Source organism: Talpa occidentalis, unplaced genomic scaffold, assembly GCF_014898055.3.
Source record: "Talpa occidentalis isolate TD23 unplaced genomic scaffold, MPIMG_talOcc4v2.1, whole genome shotgun sequence".
In the NCBI taxonomy this organism is placed as follows: domain Eukaryota; kingdom Metazoa; phylum Chordata; class Mammalia; order Eulipotyphla; family Talpidae; genus Talpa; species Talpa occidentalis.
The window spans coordinates 83,650,769-83,673,396 of NW_026555331.1; the positions used below are offsets into that span (position 1 = coordinate 83,650,769).

At 40.1% G+C, this 22,628-nt stretch overlaps 3 protein-coding genes across 6 annotated transcripts in view; 1 reads left to right on the plus strand and 2 right to left on the minus strand.

Annotated features, from left to right (window-relative positions):
• PEX1 (peroxisomal biogenesis factor 1) overlaps positions 1-9,701 on the minus strand; it is a 53,082-nt gene extending 43,381 nt beyond the window's left edge. The window contains exon 1 of the mRNA XM_037507859.2: positions 9,554-9,701. Coding sequence (XP_037363756.1) covers positions 9,554-9,682 — 129 coding nt within the window. The 5' untranslated portion in view covers positions 9,683-9,701. The remainder of the gene's footprint in view (positions 1-9,553) is intronic.
• RBM48 (RNA binding motif protein 48) lies at positions 1-18,100 on the plus strand. 3 transcript variants are annotated; one of them, XM_054692336.1, is made up of 5 exons: positions 1-62; positions 10,496-10,686; positions 12,225-12,370; positions 14,910-15,475; positions 16,995-18,100. In XM_054692336.1, the coding sequence occupies exons 2-5, from the start codon at positions 10,559-10,561 to the stop codon at positions 17,079-17,081; spliced, it is 927 nt and encodes a 308-aa protein (XP_054548311.1). In that variant the 5' UTR covers positions 1-62; positions 10,496-10,558; the 3' UTR covers positions 17,082-18,100. The 3 variants fall into 3 exon arrangements, with proteins under 3 accessions (XP_054548311.1, XP_037363764.1, XP_054548310.1); XM_037507867.2 differs by lacking the exon at positions 1-62 and adding an exon at positions 9,891-10,148 and having other exon boundaries at positions 16,995-18,099; XM_054692335.1 differs by lacking the exon at positions 1-62 and adding an exon at positions 10,159-10,300 and having other exon boundaries at positions 16,995-18,099.
• The window catches only part of LOC119242101 (calaxin-like), a 27,239-nt gene continuing 18,619 nt past the window's right edge, over positions 14,009-22,628 (minus strand). The window contains exons 5-6 of one of the 2 annotated variants that reach the window (XM_037507892.2): positions 20,346-20,450; positions 14,009-14,074 (exon numbers count right to left, since the gene is read on the minus strand). In XM_037507892.2, coding sequence (XP_037363789.1) covers positions 14,024-14,074; positions 20,346-20,450 — 156 coding nt within the window. In that variant the 3' untranslated portion in view covers positions 14,009-14,023. Of the gene's footprint in view, positions 14,075-17,355; positions 17,453-20,345; positions 20,451-22,628 lie in introns of those variants that run through there. The other variant, XM_037507885.2, reaches the window with a different exon arrangement.

Here is a 22,628-nt window from a genome sequence, read left to right on the forward strand (position 1 = left end):
AACCAACTTTGTTCCTCAAAGTGAGATCAAGTACCAAAATCCCAGATTCCGTTCATGCCAAGGTAAACTGAGAAACAAAACTAAATCCTCAGCACCCCCATCACCCCCAAGAAAGGCAACATACATGCTTAGGAAGCATGAACATCCTGGGCTTCCCTAGTGGCACAAGGAGTTAAGTCTCAGCACTATGAAGCTATCCACAGCCACTGCAGCATGCGTTCGGTCCCCGACCAGGTAGATGACCCATATGGCTCAGCAGACCTCTCCTGTCTCACCCACTGCTCCCCTCAGCAGTCTATTTCAGTAGATCTGCCTGTTCTGCTCCCCACTCTGTCTCTGGTAAATACTCTCACGCTCCACACCTCTGGCCTGCACCCCAGCTCTTACATGCATAAATCTTAAAATATATGGGCCTCCCCAGTGGCGCAGCGGTTGATTGCTGGGTTGCGAAGCTGTCCGCAGCCTCTGCAGCGCCGCTTCGATCCCCGGCTGCTCCCCAGCCACCAGAGGAGGGTCCCACATGGCGCGCAGACAGACCTCTCCTGCCGCCCGCTGCTCCCCTCAGCAGTGTACTTCAGTCCTTCTGCCTGCTCTGCTCCCCGCTCTGGCTCCGGTGAATTCTCTCACCCTCCCGCACTTCTGACTGTACCCAGTGCATGTATAAATAAATAAATAAATAAATAAATAAATAAATATTTAAAAAAAAAAAATATATATATATATAAGTCCTGGGACAAATATAAAGGACACAGAAATAGAGACTTCAAGACAACATTAAAGATGCTAAATAAGATACTGGAAAGTCAGTGAAATACAAATAAGCAGGTGCAAGATCTGAGAAAGGAGATACAGGAACAAGAGACTGAATATATAAAAGATAACAAAAGGAGACCCTGAGTGAAATGCAGGCAAACTTAGAAAATGTTTTAAGTAAAATTAAAGTGACAAAAAGAAAAGAATTTAGATGTAGAATACTCAAATGAACAAATCATCCATTTAGAAAAAGAGAATCAAGCCAAAAGAAAAATGAGGAAATTCTACAAGAAATATCAATTTCAATTTGGAAGAGGAAACCTAAAGATAACTGGGATTCCAACGGTAAACAGAGAAACGGAAGCAGAAACTCTATTGAAAGAAATAACTGAGAATTAAATAAGGATGTCTAGGAAGCAGAACACACAAAATTTAAAATGCAAAAGATCTACATCTAGACACATTGTAAAACTATCAAAAATCAAAGATAAAGAAAAATTCTGCAGAAAGCAAGGGAAAAAAATAACTTTTACAAAGACTCCCAACTTAGAATTTCCCTGGACTCCAGCCCAGACACTCTCCAGACAAGAAGGGTTTGCAATCCTAAAAGAACTCCCAGCCAAGAATATTCTATCTTACAAAATTATTGCTCAAGTATGAAAGAGCCCTTAAAGAAACAACGAAAGGAGTTCTTCTACAAGATGAAACACAAACTCCTAAGCAAAATGACAATGGCAATACAAAACCAGAAGCATGAGTAAGAAACTGATAGAAATACAAAAGCCATATATAAAAAGCAGAGAGAAAAAAATGGAACAAGAAACAATGGGGGGGGGGTGTCAAAAATAGGGCCTCCCTGGTAGCGCAAGGGATTAAGACACAATCTATGAAGCTATCCGCAGCCACAGTAGTACAAGTTCCAGCCCTGGACAGGAAGGTGACCCACATGGTGCAGCACACCTCTCCTGTCTTGCCCACTACTCCCCTCAGCAGTGTATTTCAGTCAATCTGCCTGTTCTGCTCCCCCCTCTGTCTCTGGTGAATCCTCTCACCCCCCACCTCTGTCCTACACCCCATTTCTTGTATGCATAAATTAAAAAAAGAAATGGATATAACTTTAGACTAACCCCACTCTCTAAGACTGAATCAGCATGAAATAGATCAAACAGTCCAATCACAGCACTGAAATTGAAATAGTAATTAAAAAAAAAATCTCCCTAAGAACAAAAGCCCAGGACCAGATGGCTTCTCCAGTGAATTCCACCAAATTCTTAAAGTAACTCTAATACCTATCCTACTCAAACTCTTAAATTTTTTTTTTCTTTTGCAAGGAAAACTCCCAAACACAATCTATGAGACCATTACCCTGATTCCAAAACCAAACGAAGACGGTACAAAAAGAAAAATTATTTCTGATAGAGATGTAAAAATCCTCAACAAAATTCTAGCAAACCAAATATATCAACATACTAAGACACCAGGATCAAACAGGATTCATCCTAGGGTTGCAAGGTTGGTGTAACATACACAATATCATTCCCAGATCAACAAAAAGATAAAAACCACATGATCACCTCAATAGATGCTGAAAAAGCTCAAGATTCAACATCCATTTATAATAAAAACACGGAATAAAATGGGAATAAGTGGAACTTATCTAAACATTATAAAAGGCAAATATGAGGGCCTCCCTGATGGCACAAGGGGTTAAGTCGCAGCACTATGAAGCTATCAGCTGCCACTGCAGCATGAACAATCCCCTCCCAGGGAGCTGACCCACATGGCACAGCAGACCTCTCCTATCTCGCCCACTGCTCCCCTCAGCAGTATATTTCAGTCAATCCGTCTGTTCTGCTGCCCACTCTGTCTCTGGTGAATCCTCTCACCCTCTCTCACCCCAGTTCTTTTATGCATAATAAGTCTTTTTTTTAATTTTATTTTGATTAAACTTTTTTTTAATAATAAATTTTATTTTTATATTCCCCATACAATTTCAACCCCCCCATTTTGACCCCAATCCCTCCCCTCCCGCCACCCACCCCCCCAAAAGTGTCTCTGGTTCATAGATTTTTGTTGATTTTGATTTTCACTTTCTTATAGTTATTCATTTTCCTGGTCCCTTATTTAAGTTTTCTAGATTCCTGCTATGAGTGAGACCATCCGGTATTTTTCTTTTTCTTTCTGGCTTATTTCACTGAGCATGATCCCTTCCAGCGCCATCCATGTTGCTGCAAATTGCATGTGTTTATCTTTTTTGAATGCTGAGTAATATTCCATGGTGTATATGTACCACATCTTCTTGATCCAGTCATCTATTTTTGGGCATTTGGGTTGTTTCCAAAGCTTAGCTATTGTAAATAGTGCTGCTATAAACATAGGGGTGCAGGTGTTCTTTGGAATTGATGTTTCTGTGTCCTTTGGGTAAATACCTAGGAGTGGAATTGCTGGATCATATGGAAGCTCTATGTTTAGTAGGTCCAGAAATCTCCACACAGCTCTCCATAGTGGCTGGACCAGTTTGCACTCCCACCAACAGTGCAGAAGAGTTCCTTTTTCTCCACACCCTCGCCAACATTTGTTGTTGCTAGTTTTTTTAATATGTGCCATTCTCACTGGTGTAAGATGGTATCTCATGGTAGTTTTGATTTGCATTTCCCTGATGGCAAGTGATGTTGAACATTTTTTCATATGCCTGTTGGCCATTTGCATTTCCTCTTCAGAGAAGTTTCTTTTTAGCTCTTCTGCCCATTTTTTGACTGGGTTATTTTCTTTGTTGTTGTTGAGTCTCATCAGCTCTTTGCAGATTTTTGTGATCAGTCCTTTATCATTAGTGTTGAGTGCAAAAATGTTCTCCCAGTCGGTGGGGTTTCTCTTTGTTTTTGTTATTGTCTCTTTTGCTGTGCAGAAGCTCTTTAATTTGATGTAGTCCCAGCTGTTTATCTTTGCCTTCACTATCACTGCTTTGGGTGATGTGTCTGTAAAGATGTCTTTGATGTGCATATCCCGTAGTGTTTCGCCTATATTTCCTTCTATGTATTTTATGGTTTCAGGTTTTATGTTAAAAAAGTCAAATATGACAAACCCACAGCTAATATCATATTCAATGGTGAAAACCTTAAAGCATTCCCAGTAAGATCAGTAACAAGACAGGAATGTTATCACAATGTAGGGGCAAGACAGGACACAGTGCAGGTTTTCTGATCCAGCAGACCGGTAAAGGAGAAGTCAGAGTCCTCAGTAGCTTTTGCAGGTCTTTTATTGGGGTTCACCAGGCATATGGCAGGCAGGGGTGCTGGGGGACCAGGAGGCTAGCAGGCCTCCCGGCCCCCAGCAAGTCTTCACTCTATCTGGGCTCTCCGGCGTTCTCTGCTTCTCTCTCAGCTTCTCCTCGGCTTCTGCTTCTTCTTGGCTTCTCCTTGGCTTCTGCTGGCGTCCCCGTGACGCCACCCTTAAAAGCCCAGTCTCAGCCCAGGTGAATCCCATCTACATATGCCCACACCCTACTCCAGGTGCCCTACTCAGGCATGCAGTCAGGACTGCAGGGATCCATCATCTGTCCTGATGGCAGGAGGGCAGAAAAGCCTGACATTTTACCTTACCCTACACACAACTATTATAAACATAGTATTGGATGTCCCAACCAAAGCAATTAGGCATGAAAGACTAAAGAAATCCAACTGGAAAAGACATGAAATGATCACTATTTGCAGATTATATGCTAACACAGAGAAACCAAAAGACTACTAAAAAACTTCTATAATAAACAAATATGGTAAAATGGCAAGATACAAAATCAATACAGAAAAATCAGTTGTATTTCTATATGCAAATAATTTATCAGAAGAAAGGAAATAAGGTATACAATCCCATTTATAATCACAACAAAAAGAATGAAATACCTGGGCATAAACTTAAGGAAGAAGGCGAAGGATTTAAATATTGAAAACTCTGTTAAAGGAAAATAAAAGACACAAAGATATGGAAAGATGTCCCGTATTCATGAACTGGAAGAATTAGCATCATTAAAATGGCCATATTTCCTAAAGCAATTTATAGATTCAATGCAATACCTATCAAAACACCAATGACTTTTTTCAAGGAAATTATAAAATTTACATGGGCCCACACAAGGCCCTAAATTGCTAAAGCAATCCTGAGAGAAAAGAATGGAGGTATCACACTTCCTGGCTTCATGCTGTACTACACAGCAACAGTTATCAAAACAGCATGGCACTGGAATAAAAACTCAGACCAATGGAACAGCACTGAAAGACCAAAGATAGAGCCTAGGGGTTAAGTCTCAGCACTGCCACAACAATGGCCCTTCACAACAGCCTGAATTCAATCCCCAATCAGGGAGCTAACAACCCACATGGCACAGCAGACCTCTCCTGTTTCACCCTTATGCAATGTATTTCAGTAGATCTGCCTGTTTCTGCTCCCCACTGTCTCTGGTGAATCGTCTCACCCCCCACACTGCTGGCCTATACCCCAGTTCTATGCAAAAATTTTAAAAAAAATCTTAAAAAAAAAAAGACCAGCGATAAACCCACACAAATATGGAAAGTTAATCCTCAATAAAGGAGCAATGTACATATAATGGAGAAGATAACCTCTTTAATAAACAGTACTGGAAACATGGATAACCACATGCAAAAAATTGAAACAAGATCCATACTTAATTCCATACACAAAAATTAATTCAAAATTAGTTAAAAATCTGGATATAAGAACCAAAGCCATAAAATACTTGAAAGAAAACATAGGGGACACAAAAGAGGACATCTACCACAAAGATGTATTTGGGGACTCAACACCAACAACTAAGGAAATGAGAACAAAAATAAACAAATGGGACTATATCAAACTGAAAAGTTTTTGTTCCTGAGAAGAAACCATCACAAAAAAACCAGAAAAACAACCAACAGAATCGGGGGAAAAAAAGTGCATATCACGTATCTGACAAAGGGCTAATCTCGAAAATTCATTTTTTATACAATCCAACAATAAAAAACATACAAACCAATCAAAAAACGGGCAAAGGACCCAAATAGATATTTTCTAAGATGATATTCAGATGACCTGTGGACATGAAAAATTGTTCAACATCACTAATTACAAGGGAAATACAAATCAAAAACCACAATATCACCTTACCCCTGAGAGAATGGCCCATACAAAAAAGAACATAATCAACAAATGTTGGCAAGGAATTGGGGAAAAAGGAACTCTCATCCACTGTTGATAAATACAAGTTGGTGTAGCCCTTATGGAAAACAGTATGGAGATTTCTTAAGAAAATAAAAATGGAAATTCTGTATGATCCAGCAATATATGTACTAGGTGTTTATTCAAATAATATCAAAACTAATATAAAAATTTATCTACGCCTTGTATATAACAGCACTGTCTATAACTTCCAAATCACGGAACCAACCCAAGTGTCCTTTCACAGATAAAGAAATTGTGGAATACTTAATACTACACAGCTGTGAAAAATGATGACAAGTAACATGTAGGACAAAATGGATGGACCTTAGGTGATTAAGTGAAATAAGACAAAAGGTGAAAAACAGGTCTCAGGTGGTTTTACTCATCTGTGGAAAGTAAATAACCAAAAAACACACAGGCAAAATATAATAGGAATAAATCTTTAACTCAATGAAAGAATGTAACATTTAATAGAGGGAACTGGGGGGGGGTATTGACACAGGTAGTTTCTTGAAGGGTGAAACGTGCTCTTATGGAAGAGCATAAAATATAATTAAATGTCAATCAATTACAATCAATTTTACTGCCTCAAAACTGGTTAGACGGCTTATTGTGTTTTTTAAATAGGAAAAATTTCAAAGAGCATTAAAATCTCTTTTGAAGTAATAAATGTACTTTTTTTTTAAGATTTATTTTTCTTTATGCATTGTAGCGGCAGGAAAGGCCAGAGCAGGATCTCTATGACCTGAGCAGACCGGGTAAAGGAGAGAGTCCTGGCGCCCTCAGTGACTTCTGCAGGCTTTTACTGGGATTTACAAGGTACATGGCAGGCCTCCCAGCCCCCAGCAAGTCTTCACTCTCCCCGGGCTCTCTAGAGTTCTTTTGTGGTCTTTGCTTCTCTGCTCCTTTCGCTCTTTTCATTCTGCTGGTGTCTTCGTGATGCCCCCCCCTTATAAGCAGTCTTAGCCCAGGTGAATCCCGTCTACCTATGCCCACACCCTACTCCAGGCGTCTGCCATCAGGCATGCATTCAGGACCAGGACCGCAAGGATCCATCATCAATCCTAATGGGGGGGGGGGGGGGAGCAGAAAAGCCTGATATTTTTACCTTACCCTACAGCATAGGCCAGAGGTATAGGCCTGAGGTGCAAGAGGTGAGAGGATTCACCAGAGACCAAGTGAGGAGCAGAAAAGGCAGATCTACTGAAATACACTCCTATGGGGAGCAGCAGGAGAGGCCTGCTATGCTATGTGGGTTAGTAGGCTCCCTGGTGGGGGATTGAGACCATGCTGCAGTGGTGCTGACACTTTAACCCCTGCACCACCAGGGAGGCTCATAAATGTACTTTAAACAATGTACTTTAATTATGTTATTAAAATGGTGCTTGTGAGAAAGTAATCATGTATCACTTAGTTGTAGGATTTTTCTCACTTCACAACAGTCCAATCCTTTAACCTGTTACAGTGTGATAAAGTAGAAAAACTCTAGATTTGGAGCCAAAAATCCTACATTACTACCAGCTGTAACTGTGTGAGCTGAGATTCCAAGAGTGAAGGTGACCAATCTTTCAGATGATTTTTAAGGGATTTCACCTGAGTTACTAACATATACTCCATATCATTTCCCTTATTTCATATGAAGGAACTTTTAAGGCCAAAGGCATTAAATAATGAAATATGCCCTGAAATATAATAAAGGAAAATTCTGCCAACTCACTGAAGAGGCTCAATGAGTGCCCCTAGTCGGTAGGACAGGTGTGGGCAGTCTGAGAACCTGCCCTAAGTAACCAGAAATGAAAACAATGTTGTATAAAGATGTGCCATTTTAAACTTTACATTAGAATATAATTACAGTAACACTTTTAATGTCTAAAAGTTGAATACAAACATTCAATCACAGTGAACAATGACAAATTTAGATAAAATGTTAACCACTAAAAATTACCATCTTTTAGCAAAATAAAACACTTATAGTTAACACTCTAAGAAATACTATATGACCCAAAACTATTTGTGTTTAGGGTTTCATTCTGTATTTCTGTAGGACTACATTGATGTTAAAAATAAAGATTAGAAACAAAAGGTTGCATCCAAACAGTTTTTACATAGGTTATTTACAGGTTTCGAAATTAAGGGTAACTTTTAGCTTTCTGTTTATACATCTCAGTCAATCCTTCCCAATTTTTCTATAAAACATACATATTACTTTTATAATTGGGGAGAAAGTTTGGCCTATTCAGCTGATGTAGATGGGACGGAAAGTAACTTGTTGCAGGGCTAAAGACACTTAAGTTTCAAAAAATCCATAAGTTAATTCTTATGGGTATTTATTGATGGTTTAAATTTTAAAGTAAAAATCAAGACTACTACATTTTTAAATAGTGATGAATGTAATATAGTATCAGATTTGAAGGCACAGAATTCTCCATCAAAGATAAGGGGAATCATTATGTGATACACTTGAAACTAATACAATCAATTATGTTCATTTATGATGCACTCCTGAAACTTGTTTATTAATGCAGTTACTTCAATTAAAAAATTAATTAAAAAAGCTGACTAAAAGTACAGGGCAGAGTCTACTTGGCACTTGGTGACAGTGACTAATTCCTCTCTAGCCCTTAAATTCTACAGGGCCAAAAGACATTTGGTATGTTTTGAAAGATGGGGGAAGGGAGGTGATTGATAATCTAGAAAAAGTTACCGGCAAGTAGCTTAAGTGGAAAAGTGGGATACTGGAAATGCCTGCAAACGCTTAAATAATTCTTGCACGCATGGATTAACCAGTGGTAGTGGGTTATGGAAATCCATGCATCCAGGATTTTGGAGGATTTCACATACTTAACCCTTCTGCCCATAAACATACTCAAACTCGGACTACCTGCCTGTTTTTAATTATGAAAACATGATGCTGTATCTCCGCCTATGGTTACAATTATGAACCACCATCACGTCCAGAAGGGGGACCGACAGCAAGAGGGTCAAGCGTGCATAATTCCTAGGCATATGCCTGGTATACCTGGGGTGTGTTCCGAGCGTTGGCGACGCCGGGAGAAAACTTTTTATTAACCTCTCCGGCTCGTGGGTCACGGGGCTCAATCCCCGGTAACTTTACAGGCGCTAAACAAACCTACGCCTGCTTCTCCTCTGCAGGCCCTGACGTCGGCCAAGCAGACACCTGGAATTCGCTGGGTGGAAACATTTTTAAAACTAGTAATAATTAACGCCTTTTCAGTAGCCTTTCCAACCTGGAGTTAGGTATATTTGACTACACAAGCAGAAGAGGAAGAGGCTTGAAAGTCTCGCTGCACCGGGCGAGAAGACCTAGAATACGGCAAGCTGCAAAGCCGGGGGCTGCACCAGACCCGGTGGGGGCTGCAGAGACCGCCCAGACCTGCCCTGCCGACTAGGGGGGGCCCTCACCGAGCCTCTAAACGGCTCGGCAGCGCCAGGGAGGCAGCCCGTGCGCCGCCGGCGGGAGAGACTGCGTGGCCGCCGCGTCCCTCAAAGGCCTCGGCCGGGTCCGACCTCAGACAGCCAACCCCACGTCCCGCGTCCGGCCTGGGGGCCCCGCGCGCCCGAGAGTTACCTGCAGCAGGTGCAGCTGGGTCACGAGGAGCCGCGGCAAGTGGAGGAAGCAGTCGCGCGCGTTGGTGAAGGTCACGGTCACAGCCGCTCCACCGCCCCCAGCGCCCGGCAGGCGGTCGCCACCCCACATGTTATCCAAGTGCACTCGCCCCAAGCCGCCCGCGCCAGCCGACCCCGCCGCCCGCCCAGGCCGCGGGCCTCCCGGCCCGAGAAAACTCGATCGGCCCCGCCCCCTGAGGCCCCGCCCCCTCAGGCGTCTCGCTGCGTCCCCGTAGTGGGAGGGGCCGACACGCCCAGGCTCTCCGCCTCGTCGCTGATAGGACGACGCCTTTTCCATCAAATCCGCCCTCGCAGGAAACGATGGCTGACGCTGTCGATTCCCCAGCCAATCCCAGCACGCCTTAACCCATCGCTCTCCCTTATTGGGTAAACGGCAGCGCCGCGAGGCGGATGTTGTCTTCTCTGCGACGATCAATGCCCCCAAGATGGCGTCGAGTGGCGGTGAGATTGGGGGCTTGTTAGACCACCACGTCCAAAGGGCGGTATGCGACTCGCGCGCCAAGTATCGGGAGGGGCGACGGCCTCGAGCAGTCAAGGTAAAGTGGTTGCGGCTTCATTCGCTAATCCTCGGTAGGTTTATGTGAGCTCTAACTCCAGTTGCTCAGCCTCTGTAAATACGGACTTGAGAAGGCTGCTGTCACAGTCATCACTGATCGGAGATGAGTTTTGAAGAATCAAAACTTGGGAAGTATGTCGATGAAAATAGTCTGTTACATGCTGTAGATCGAGGCTCTCACACATAGGGTGAATTGCTTATGCGGAGAGTGGCAATTTTTTTACTTTCTATTTTCTGCTTACAGGTTGGACAAGATATTTGTTTTCATAGTTCTTTAAAATAGCAGGGTTGACCTGGGTTTATTTAATGTGTTTGCATTTCCTGTAGGTATATACAATCAATTTGGAATCTCGATACTTATTAATACAAGGAGTTCCTGCAGTGGGAGCAATGAAGGAATTAGTTGAGCGATTTGCTCTATATGGTGCAATTGAGCAGTATAACGCCCTAGATGAATACCCAGCAGAAGACTTTACCGAAGTTTATCTTATTAAATTTCTAAATTTACAAAGTGCAAGGTAATATACAAGTTAAGTACTATTTCATTTCCTCCATTCCCATTGTTATCATTTTGACCCCAGGTTTCCCTCATTCATACCTGAATTACCCAATAATCTAATACATATTAGATTAACTATTGTCTTCCTCCAGTTGTTTTAAATGTTAGCCTTACCAAAATACCTTTCACATCATGTCATTCCCATACTTAAGTATTTTCTGTTACGTAGTTGGTAGATTAAAAATTGTGTTTGGAGTAAGTGTTCCAGTTCCACTGCGTACTAACATCGTGACCATGTCAAGTTATTTCCATTATGCCTGTTTTTCCTATTCTGTAAAATTCATATGGTAAAAGGACCTACTTCTTGAGAGTGCTTGAATATGTTACAGTGTTTAACATAGTGCCTCCTGTACAGAATGCAGTAAACATTACCTATTGAGATTCTGTTTTGCACTTAGGTGAATTGACCCCATCTTTTCCAGCCTTCTGTGTAACATTAAACCCCTGCTCAAGGCTGAAGCATGAAATAACTTACCTATTTTTATGTTTTCCCCTATTCTTGTTACTAATCCAAGACCCATCCTTCCTTGATTATTAACAACTAATATTTTCTGTGCTATGAATAGCACTTTTAGTGTGCCACAAAAACACTAGATTTTATAGAGGCTCATGTGCTCTCAGGTTGCTCTTACATGTAATCTCATATCCCTGACATGATAGTTCCTCACAGCTAGAGGAACGTATTTTCTAGAGTTTTTACATCTCTCACAGCACCTAGTAGTAGACCATGGAGTTTGATATCTGGATTTGAATCCTAGCTTCACAAACCATTGTGAGCATGAGCAAGTTATATAATCTTCCACATCTCACTTTCATCATTCAAGTGAAGTACTTAGGATATTATATGGTGCGTGGTAAAATCTCAGCAAGTATTACCATTATCCCTGGTTCAGAAGTATTTATGTATATATTGTTGTGGTTCTAGGCCAGCCATAGATAGTTAATAAATATTTGTTGAATGGGTGCCAGCCTCCCATTTTCTAACTTGTTAGTTGTCGTATATTCAATATTTGCTCAATTATTAAAGATTTTACAATTATAATTTTAATGTATTTCTTTTTAGCTACATCATGTGCTAAAAAAGCTACATTGGGTATGAACTAACTCAAGGATTATTTAAATTAACACAGAAGAATCTCCATTTCATAATCATGGATTGTGTACCTCAGGCTAACCAGTTGAATCAAAAGTTGATTAAAGGGAGTCCAAAAAAAAAGAAAAAAAGGGGGGGAGTCTGGATATGTGTGGGTGACATCCCTCAAAATCTGTTAACACTACTGAGAGAAGATAGGAAAGACTGAAAGTATGCACTGGGTCAGTAGGATCAATACCATCCACAGATGAATCAGTGCATCTACATTCCTGAACCCTAATATGAATAGACACAAAAGCTGTACTTAGCTCTTTAGATCAATGTACTATATACTAGTTAAGCTTTACATCCTAAGTAAATCTAGATTAATAAACTATGCCATCCATTTTTTTTTTTTTTTTTAGGATAGCCAAGAGAAAAATGGATGAACAGAGTTTCTTTGGTGGATTGCTTCATGTGTGCTATGCTCCAGAATTTGAAACAGTTGAAGAAACTAGAAAAAAATTACAAGAGAGGAAGACTTATATAGCAAGAACTACTAAAAATAAAGGTATAGAAAGCCTGTTAGTAACCACCTTCTACATGTCAGACATTCTGTTTCGTGTGTTATCACGGAGTTCCCAGTCTAGGCAACTCCATAATGATACTTAGGCAAACAAATGATCACGTATTCAATAACTATAAAATACAGATTATGTGCAGACCTCTGCGTAATCTGGGCTGGGGAGGGAGAGATGTTTGTGAAAGAATTCTATAGAATATGAGAGGTGGGTGAGGTTTGAAGATTAAGAAGCAATATGCAGAAGAGGAGAGGAAGACATGGAAAAGTGAACAAGGTCAAATTTTTAAATGACCAGAGGAATAAAAGAGCATCATGCATTTTAGGAATTGTGAGTAGTATAGTATAACCACAGCATAGGGGCTTCAGTAGTGACAAGATTAGAATCATAAAGTAAATCATGAAGGGTCTTATGTCCTATGCTAACAGACTTTTTACCTAAAGGTAATGAGAAACAATTATGATTTGCAGACCAGTTGCCAATTGCTAATCTAAAACTGCCAAAAGTGGAAAAGTTTCACTTTTGACCAGCAGCTGACCAGACACCCCATAATCCCAACAAAATGTCCTTGGACACAGCAAATCCAAGTGCCTAGAACAGACTCATGGATCAGGCACTTAGATTATAGGACTAGAGAAGTCAGAATTAGACTAAGATAATGCATGTAGTGTGAAGTCTGAATAATAGCAGATGTACACATTTCCAGCCTTCAGTTAAGAAATAAAGTCAGTATCCCATACAGCTATTGATGGTGATGATGAGTTTAAGGCTCATTAGGGAAGGAGCATGTGTTATAAAGAAATAAGGTGGGAAAAGTCTTGGGAAATTTACCTGAAAATCTGGTGAGAGCGTTGTTAAGAGCCCTGGTCATTTTTAGAAACTGAATGTTAACCTGTAAGATATGTAAATAATTAGCTCCAGGAACTCTTGTTTGCCTGTGGCAAAGGAAATTATAAAATATTAGTGCCTTTGAGATTATCTAACTCGTCCTAATTTTCATAAGTAAGAAAACCAAGGCTCAAAAAGTTTTGACTGGCTTATTCCACCAGACATAAATTAGGAGCAAAACAGCAATTAAAACCCAAGTATTTGCATTTTCTTTCCAGATCTTACTTTTAAACTGCTTTATTTATATCAGTCATGGTGATAGAAAGCTAGCATTGCCATTATCTGCTCCTCTTCCTTTTACCCTGCGGGCCTCCCTCCTGGAGCAAGGAGTTAAGTCTCAGCACTGTCAAGCAATGAGCAGCCACTACAGCATGAGCCCTGGCCAGGAAGCTAACCCACATGGTGCAGCAGACCTCTCCTGTCCTGCCCACTGTTCCCCTCAGCAGTGTATTTCAGTAAATCCTCCTGTTTTGCTCCCTACTGTCTCTTGTAAATCCTCTCACCTCCTCAGAATTATTCTCTGTGTTGCTCCAGTTTTTAAAGGCAGCATAATAGTGTTTTTAACTAGGGCTTGTTTGGTCCTGGGACTTCAATTAACAGCATTCTAGAATCTCCACTGTGTATTTGCATACTTGGTCTCACTTTTTAAAAACTTTTTTAATGGAAATTTCAAAACATACAAAGGTAGAAAGACTAAGGCTGTCTCTTATATGAATAACAGAAGTTATCAACACATAACCAATTTTATTTCTCCTTTACCACGTTTTCCACATCCGACTCTGGTGATGTAGTCTGCTTTTGGGGAGCTAGATCAGGAAAGAAACCCATGCAATTGCTAAAAGAGAAATTATCTCTCTTAAAAATTAGCAAATCAAATTAAAATCTGATCTATTTAGATAAAATACTCTGAAGCTGTAAAAAAAAAAAAAAAGCAGCAGCTTTCAAGTAATAACATGGAAAAACTCCATGTTATTGGCAGATCTACAGAGAAGTGGAAAACATGAAAGTACAGAGAAATGGGTATTACAGGAGAGAAAGAAGGGTACGTGAAAGAAGGAGAAGTAAGACATACTAAACAGTCCAATAAGGAAGTAAGAATAGGGCCTCCCCAGTGGCGCAGCAGTTGAGCGCTGGGTTGCGAAGCTGCCTGCAGCCTCTGCAGCGCTGGTTCGATCCCCGGCTGCTCCCCGGCCACCGGAGGAGGGTCCCACATGGCGCGACAGACCTCTCCTGCCGCCCGCTGCTCCCCTCAGCAGTGTACTTCGGTCCTTCTGCCTGCTCTGCTCCCCGCTCTGGCTCTGGTGAATTCTCTCACCCTCCTGCGCTTCTGACTGTACCCTGTGCTTGTATAAATAAATAAATAAATCTTAAAAAAAAAAAAAAAAAAAGAATAGTGATCACTTAGGATAGTGAACAGTGAACAAGAAAAGAGTGAATGAAGCCTGACACTAACATACCTTTTACCTTTGTGAGCTTTTGAACCACATGAATATTGCCTACTCAAGAAATAAATTTCTCAGGACCACATTTTTTAATGTTCTATAGCAGTGTTTGTTTTTAAAACTATGTTTCTGAATGATGAAAACAAAAACTGAACTATTTCTATCCCCCTTTCCTTCCTCTTTATATTGTGATGTAAAGATCATTACATGACAAAGAAGCAGCTGGTCACACAGCATAAAGGCACAAAAGATGTTAGACAGGACTTCCATTCAGAGACAACTGGATTTTGTGCAGCCACTTTGAACACTTCTGGTAACTCAGATCCTTGCCTGCCTTATTCTTGTGAATTGCCTTTGTGTTACTTCTCCTCAAAATGTACATGTTCATCAGGGAAGCATGTGAACAGAGCATCAAAGTCCTCTCAGGATGATAGAAACCATGATGAAATAGTGGCGCACTGTAGCCACAATGACTTTCTGCAGAAAATACAAATGAAAACTTTTAAAAATTCAGTGGCCTGCCCAATTACACAGAAGGCTGTTACTCCTTTAGAGGCAGTTGACAGGTTTATGCCTCGGACAACACAACTGCAGGAACGGAAAAGAAGAAGAGAAGATGATCGGAAGCTTGAAACTTTTCTTGAAACAAGCACGAGTAGTAATGAGGTTATAATTGGGCCACTGTTGCCAGATATACCTAAAGTGGATATGCATGACCACTCATTAAACACAACAGCAAATTTAATTCGGAATAAACTTAAAGAGGTAAGATCATTTTTTTATAAAATGTTTTAAGGGCTGATTTGTTTATAGAACTAACAACTAGAGAATTTGGAAACTGGGGTATTTTCAATTTTTTTTTTTTTTTTTTTTAGATTTAGTTTTTTGATATGTTTTCCTATAATTCTCTGTTAAATAAACTGAATTTCATTAACAGAAATGTATTTGCCGCAATGCAATTAATCCTTATTTTAAATAATGAACAGAGCATATTTTATATTGCTGTAGATATAAAATACCAATCTGTGAGAGTGAAGCTCAGGCCCACTTTAGGCGCATTTTAAAATACGTAATTATTTTCAGTGAGCCTCATTGAAAATACAAAATTATTTTCTATTTCCTGAAAGATACTGTTTTGTGAAATACACTTTTTAGAAATCATTAACTGAGGAAGAAAGATGATTCTTTTGTATTTTAATTTTGAAATACAGAAAGTGCTTTTCACACAGTTATATGTATTTTTACAGTTTCATATTTTTTACAGTGATCAAGGAGGCTGACAGCATAATTTCTTTTATATAATTTTTACCTGAAAATTATAGACGCAATTTCTATTCTTAAGCCATTTTAAAATTTTTAGTTTTTGCTGGCACCTATCCTTACTAAACTAAATGCAGGCATAGATATAGATACATAGATGTCTCGGCTAGAGCTGATTATATTTTTAAAGAAAAAAGTACTAGATCCAAATGTTAGGTACAGAAATAGTGGATAGCAAAAAGGAGAAACAATTAATTATTTATTATTTACTACTAAAATCTTATTCTGGGCCTCCCTGGTGCTATCATCACTACAGCATGAATTCAATGCCTGGCCAGGGAGCTAACCCACATGGCACAGCAGACCTCTCCTGTCTTGCCCACTGCTCCCCTTAGCAGTTCATTTCAGTAGTTCTGCCTGTTCTGCTCCCCACTCTGTCTCTGGTGAGCCCTCTGGTGACCCCCTACACCTCTGGCCTGTATCCCAGTTCTTCTACATAAAAATAAATCTTTTTTAAAAAAATTGATACTATTTAATACATAAATCTTATTCTGCTTTAATTTACTGTACACTTTTTCTGATGATGTTTGGTTTTCGTTTATCCCTAAGAAATTGAGGATTGTACCATTTTCTGCATATTTTTTCTAATGTTTATCCCATGCCTCCTCCAAGCCTTCATGTCTCTAAATACATCAGACAACAACAGTGTCTCAAGTTATACATAACCAGGATATCTGTCAATATACAAAAAGTAACAAGTGACTTTAGGTCTATAAAGAAGTATTTTTACTTTACTTCCCCCCTTTTTTCCATGTTAATTAGCTTTAGCAATTTTAATGTAATCAGTACTTGGATAGAAGAACTGCTCTGTGCTTAGATTACAGGCCGTACCTTGAGCTTGGCCTAACTCTGCCTCAAACGTAAGGCAAGGACTAAACTATAGGATGTATATCCTATCTTTTCTCATGATTTACTCTTGTGGTATCAAAACTAAATTTTGTGGGTTCTCTTATTTTAAAACCAGGTAACTTCATCTGTGCCCAACCCTCCAAAGGACAAGCTGGGAGATGTGCATACAAACCATCCACTAAAACAAAGAAGAAGAATATAGATTGCCAGCAGCAGACTTTCTGAGGGCCTTTTTTTTTTTTTAAAGCCAGTCACATTAATTCTTGAAGAGATTTTATGACTAGTATTTTTTCTAATGCACTCCTTTTTGTGATTTCATTCAAGCTGATTGTGTAATATAGCTTGTTCTTTTAAAATTAGTTCATTATTTTATTACACAAACTATCTTTATAACATTACCTCTCACATAATTATTATATGTTAATTGGAGCAAAAAATAGAAACTTTACAGTACAAATAAATACATGCAACAAGGATCTATTTCTCATTTTAATACAAGTATTGAGTGATTGACATTCAAAAACTGGAAGACAGTATATGTCTGAATGCCAGAGCTTCAAAATCAAGACATTTCTGTAAAGTAAAAAGGTTAATCGATTAGAACAAAGCTGAAATTAGAATCTCACATGCTTTAATTTCAAAGCATTTACTTGAGCTAAGTAAATTAGATCGAAGTAAATTTTGCTAAGTAAAGCAAAAATTAATCAGTACTTTTAAGTGCTAGACTTCTAGCACTACTTATAACACTCCCACATCTTTTTTTTTTCTTCATGAACCACGTAATTGGAAATCCAAGTATGTCTATGTCTAAGCTGTTTACATTTCTTTAACTCCTTAACTGATAAAAATAACTTGAAGAAAAACAGACCAAAAATTTTTTGATTAAAAAAATAATTTGAAAAAATATTACTGAACGTTGTCTGTTTTTCACTTCTCTATAAGGATCTCTTGCATAATGGATTGAATTTGAACATATCAAATAAAGTTAATCTCCAGTTTCGAAGTACTGACTTAAATGTAGTAGGATGACAGTAAGTGGTATTAAAAGAAGCTTCAGGAAAAGAGTTTAGCTATACTTCCTTATAAGGTAAAAGATGTATTAGAGACCTGAGCAGAGAATTGAAAAGAACAAGTTGCTGTATAGGCCAGTCTTCTGGAACTTTAAGGTGCTATGAATCTTTATCTGAATGACTTGCTAAATGAAGATTCTGATGGTGGTGGCCAGGGGCTGGTGAGTGGGGGGAATGGGGAGTTTTTGTTTTGTTTTGAAGATTTATGTATTTATACAAGCACTGGGTACAGTCAGAAGTGCGGGAGGGTGAGAGAATTCACCAGAGCCAGAGCAGAGAGCAGAATAGGCAAACTGATGAAGTACACTGCTGAGGGGAGCAGCGGGCGGCAGGAGAGGTCTGCGCCACAGGGGAGGCCCAGGAATGGGGAGTTTTTGAAAGGATATAGAGTTTTAGTTTCACAAGATGAAAAGATTTCCAGAGATTGGTCTTAAAACAGTGTGAATGTACTTTATTAAATGTGCACTTAAAATTAATTTAGTTGGTAAATTTTATGTTAGGTATATTTTACCACAATTAAAAACAATGTCTCTGACATCCCTAGAGGGAGGAACTGCTAAGTGGTTGTTTTCTGAGTGGGTACCTGATCTGTTCATGTGTGGAGACCAGCACTCATCCCCATTTCTGCCAATATATACAATATTAATTGATGATGAGAAAGATACCTTTGTTGTGTTGTGTGTGTATGTGTGTCTGTATGTATGTGATATAGCCTCTGCATAACTGGGCTAGAAATGAAGTTCTGGATGCTGCTGAAGGACTGTTAGTGTTGAATTCTAACTTTAGTAGTAACACCAAGTCAGTCCACAATTTGTACTGTTTAATCCATCAGTCTCAAAAAAAGTCTACCTTGGAGGCATATTTTTTTAACCACATATTTCCAGACATAAAATTTGGGGGTAGGACCTCCCTGGTGGCACAGCGGTCGAACGCTGGGTTGCGAAGCTGCCCGCAGCCTCCGTAGCGCCGGTTCAATCCCCAGCTGCCAGGTGAGGGTCCCACATGGTGCACAGACCTCTCCTGCCACCAGCTGCTCCCTTCAGCAGTGTACTGTGTCATTCTGCCTGTTCTGCTCCCCGCTCTGGCTCTGGTGAATTCTCTCACCCTCCCGCGCTTCTGACTGTACCCAGTGCTTGTATAAATAAATAAATAAATCTAAAAAAAAATTGGGGGGTAAAGTACAATGGGATAAGTTATTGAGACAAATTGAGAAGGCTAAGGGTAGCTTAACTTTATGCTCAGTCATTCACAAAATCATTTAAGTCCTTCAGAGAATAAGGTTTATCCCTATATCATATTTGTAAAGCATACTTGATCAAATGAAGAAATAAAGGAAATGTTAATGAGTGAAATCAATGAGTAAGCTGATTGAACTCAGAAAACTTCAAATTCATACAAAACACAAAACACTGTAAAGTACATGTGACCAACATCTCTTTTTAAAGACTGACTGACTTATTTATACAAGAACCTGGGTACAGGCCAGATGTGCAGGTGGGTGAGAGGATTCACCAGAGCCAGAACGGGGAACAGAACTGGCAGACTGACAAAATACACTGCTGAGGGGAGCAGCGGGCACGACAGGAGAGGTCTGCAGCGCTAAGTGGGACCCTCGCTGGCCGGCTGGGATTGAACCGGTGCTGCAGAGGCTGTGGACAGCTTCACAGCGCTGTACTCAACCACCTGTGCCACCAGGGGAGGCCCCATGTGTCCAATATTTTAAAAAGTATTCTCATTGCTTGACAATATTTGGGTTGAAAAAGAGCAAGTGTTCTAGCAGTTTATAGTAGGTACTTGCTGAACACATTCTTTATTCACAGTTCTCTCTTAACCATGCCAATATACCCTGGTTTTCTTTAGGAAAATAGCATTAATATAGAGGAAAATCAAGAGTTGTGTATAGCCAGAGAGATCACAAATTCAATAAAAGTCTGTTGAATATAATTACTTGAGGGCCTCCCCTGGTGGCGCAGCTGTTGAGCACTGGGCTGCAAAGCTGCTCTCAGCCTGTGCAGCACTGATTCGATCCCCGGCCGACGGCGAGGGTCCCACATGGTGCGACAGACCTCTCCTGCTGCACCCGCTGCTCCCCTCAGCAGTGTATCTCATCAGTCTGCCTGTTTTGCTTCCCACTCTGGCTCTGGTGAATCCTCTCACCCTCCCACGTTTCTGACTGTACCCAGTGCTTGTATAAATAAATAAATATATCTTCAAAAAAAATAATTACTTGAATAGTCACTAATGGTTTGAGTCTCAAAATGCTAGGATGGGACCATGACCTATAGTTGCCTGAATTTCAGCAGTAAGTTGAAGGCCTGCATAGGTGAATATCTAGCAAGTATTACTTTATGATCCTTTCAAATTTTTTTCAACTCATTAGGCCATTAGCTCTGTACCTTTGCTTCTGGTAAACATGGTCCAAATACTTCCAACAAAAGTCTCTCTTCTTTCACTGCTTTTTCAAAGTCTGCGAAAGATATCTTGCCATCATTGTCATAATCCTAGAGAGAAAGATGATTTCTTGATAAAGTAGATTTTAATTGTGCATGTTAAATACCTATCTAGAATAAAAAGGTTTTACTAAATAAAAAGACACTAAAATGGGGGAATTTTGTTTTATCTAAATTATAAAAAAAAAATAAAATTGATGAATTACTTCTTCTGGTACCACTGGATCCAGGTTTTCACATGATGTCATGACCTGGCCCCATGCTATACTCCTCTCAGTTCTGCTTTCATTCAGGCTTACTTTACTCTGAGGAAGGCCCTCTGCTCCTGGTGACAAGACAGTCCCCAGTAGCTCAAGATTTATACACTTCCCTTATAACTCCAAAGAAACAAGATCTTTTTGTCTATATTTACAGAAAAATCTATGGGCATGAGTCCCTCATAAGTCCATCCTTGAGCCAATCACCCAAACTAATCCTTTGGTTAGACAAAAACAAAACACCACAAAACAGAAAACCACACATACACAAAAACAGAGTTCACTCTTCTGTAGACCTGCTTATATAAATCAAAAGGTGCTTATGGAGGTCACTTACTGTATTCCGACTGGTCTAATGGGAATACCTGGTATTATGAATTGAATGTTGGTGTTCACTCCCCCAAAATTTTATATGTTAAAGCTCTAACTCCCAATATGATAGAATTTGGAGGTGGGGCTGTTGGAAGGTAATTAGGTTTATACAAAGCCATGAAGGTGGGGTCTCTGTAATGTTATTAGCATCATCAGCATGATGTAAGTAAACCAGGGCTCCCTCTGCTGTGTGAGGACACTGAAGAAGTTGGTGACTGCAAGGCAGGAAGAGCTCTCTCGCCAGAAGACTGAATTGGCTGGCACCTTAATCTTGTTCTTCCCAGCCTCCAGAATTGTGAAAAATAAATTCCTATTGTTTAATCTATCTAGTCTATGATATCTTGTTATCTGAGAATACTAAGACACCTGAGTTATGTAGCCCTGTTCCTAAAACTTGTACTCTAACTGGGACTGTAAGACCAAAAATAAGAGGAAGCCCACTATTGCTGCTTTTGTGATAAACTAAGTACCACAGGGTGATGATCTTAAGCTTAATTTTTAGTAGTAGAGCATGTTGCTCAAAAGATCTTATTTCAGGGGCCTCCCTAGTGGCACAGGGTTGAAGTCTCGGTGCTGTCAGACTACCGCTAGCCATTGCAGTGTGGGTTCTATCCCTGGCCAGGGAGCTAACCCACATGGCACAGCAGACCTCTCTTGTCTCATCCGCTGCTCCCCTCAGCAGTGTATTTCAGTCAGTCTGACTATTCTGCTCCCCACTTTGTCTCTGGTAAATCCTCTCACCGTCTGCACCCCTAGCCTACACCCCAGTTCTTGTAATCATAAATAAATAAAAATAAATCTTTTAAAAAAAAACTTATTTTGGGGTGCATCATGTGAAAAGACCAGTTAAGGAGCAAAGCACTAGGAGTTAGAGCATTAAAAGTTCGAGATGGACTAGAATTGTAAGACGCACAAGACATAGTTTGTAGATGACATCTAGTTGACAGGGATCCAGATAGGTGGAGAGACATGTGAGGAGGAAATACAGAAAAATGGCCAACCTGAATTATGACAGTAAGCAGGAGTGAGTATAAGTCTGTAAGAAGACAAAGCTGCCTGGAACACAGCATTTGTGACAGGGACTTTGGGAGATTAAGTGAATCACAGGGATAGATGCATGTGTGTAGATACTTAATCCTTTACCTTGAACTTGGATTTGATTGGATGGATCCTTTGTTTTTTTTTTAACTAAATCATGGTTGCTAAAGGTCTAATCTAGAGAAAGGTTTGAATTAGTGTAAGAAAAATGTTCATTCCATAACATTTCCTTTCAAAAAGGAGGTGGATTTCACACTGGGGAACACTGTTTCTCAAGTACTCTCAGAGCCTCCCTGGTGGCACAAGGGGTTAAGACACAACCTGTGAAACTATCCGCAGCCACTGAAGCACGAGGTCGATCCCCAGGCAGGGAGCTACCCACATGGCACAGCAGACCTCTCCTGACTTTCCCACTGCTCTCCTCAGCAGTGTATTTCAGTCGATCTGCCTGTTCTGTTTCCACTCTGACTCTGGTGAATTCCTCACTCCCCCCCACCCCACACACACACCTCTGGCCTATACCTCACTTCTTGTATGCATAAATAAATAAATCTTTTTTTTT

Coding starts and splice junctions, on each gene's coding strand:
- RBM48 (XM_037507867.2), top strand. CDS start 10,038: ATGGCGTCGAGTGGCGGTGAGATTGGGGGCTTGTTAGACCACCACGTC. Junction 12,371..14,909: donor AAGAACTACTAAAAATAAAG/GTATAGAAAGCC, acceptor TGTGATGTAAAG/ATCATTACATGACAAAGAAG. Junction 15,476..16,994: donor TTCGGAATAAACTTAAAGAG/GTAAGATCATTT, acceptor TTTTAAAACCAG/GTAACTTCATCTGTGCCCAA.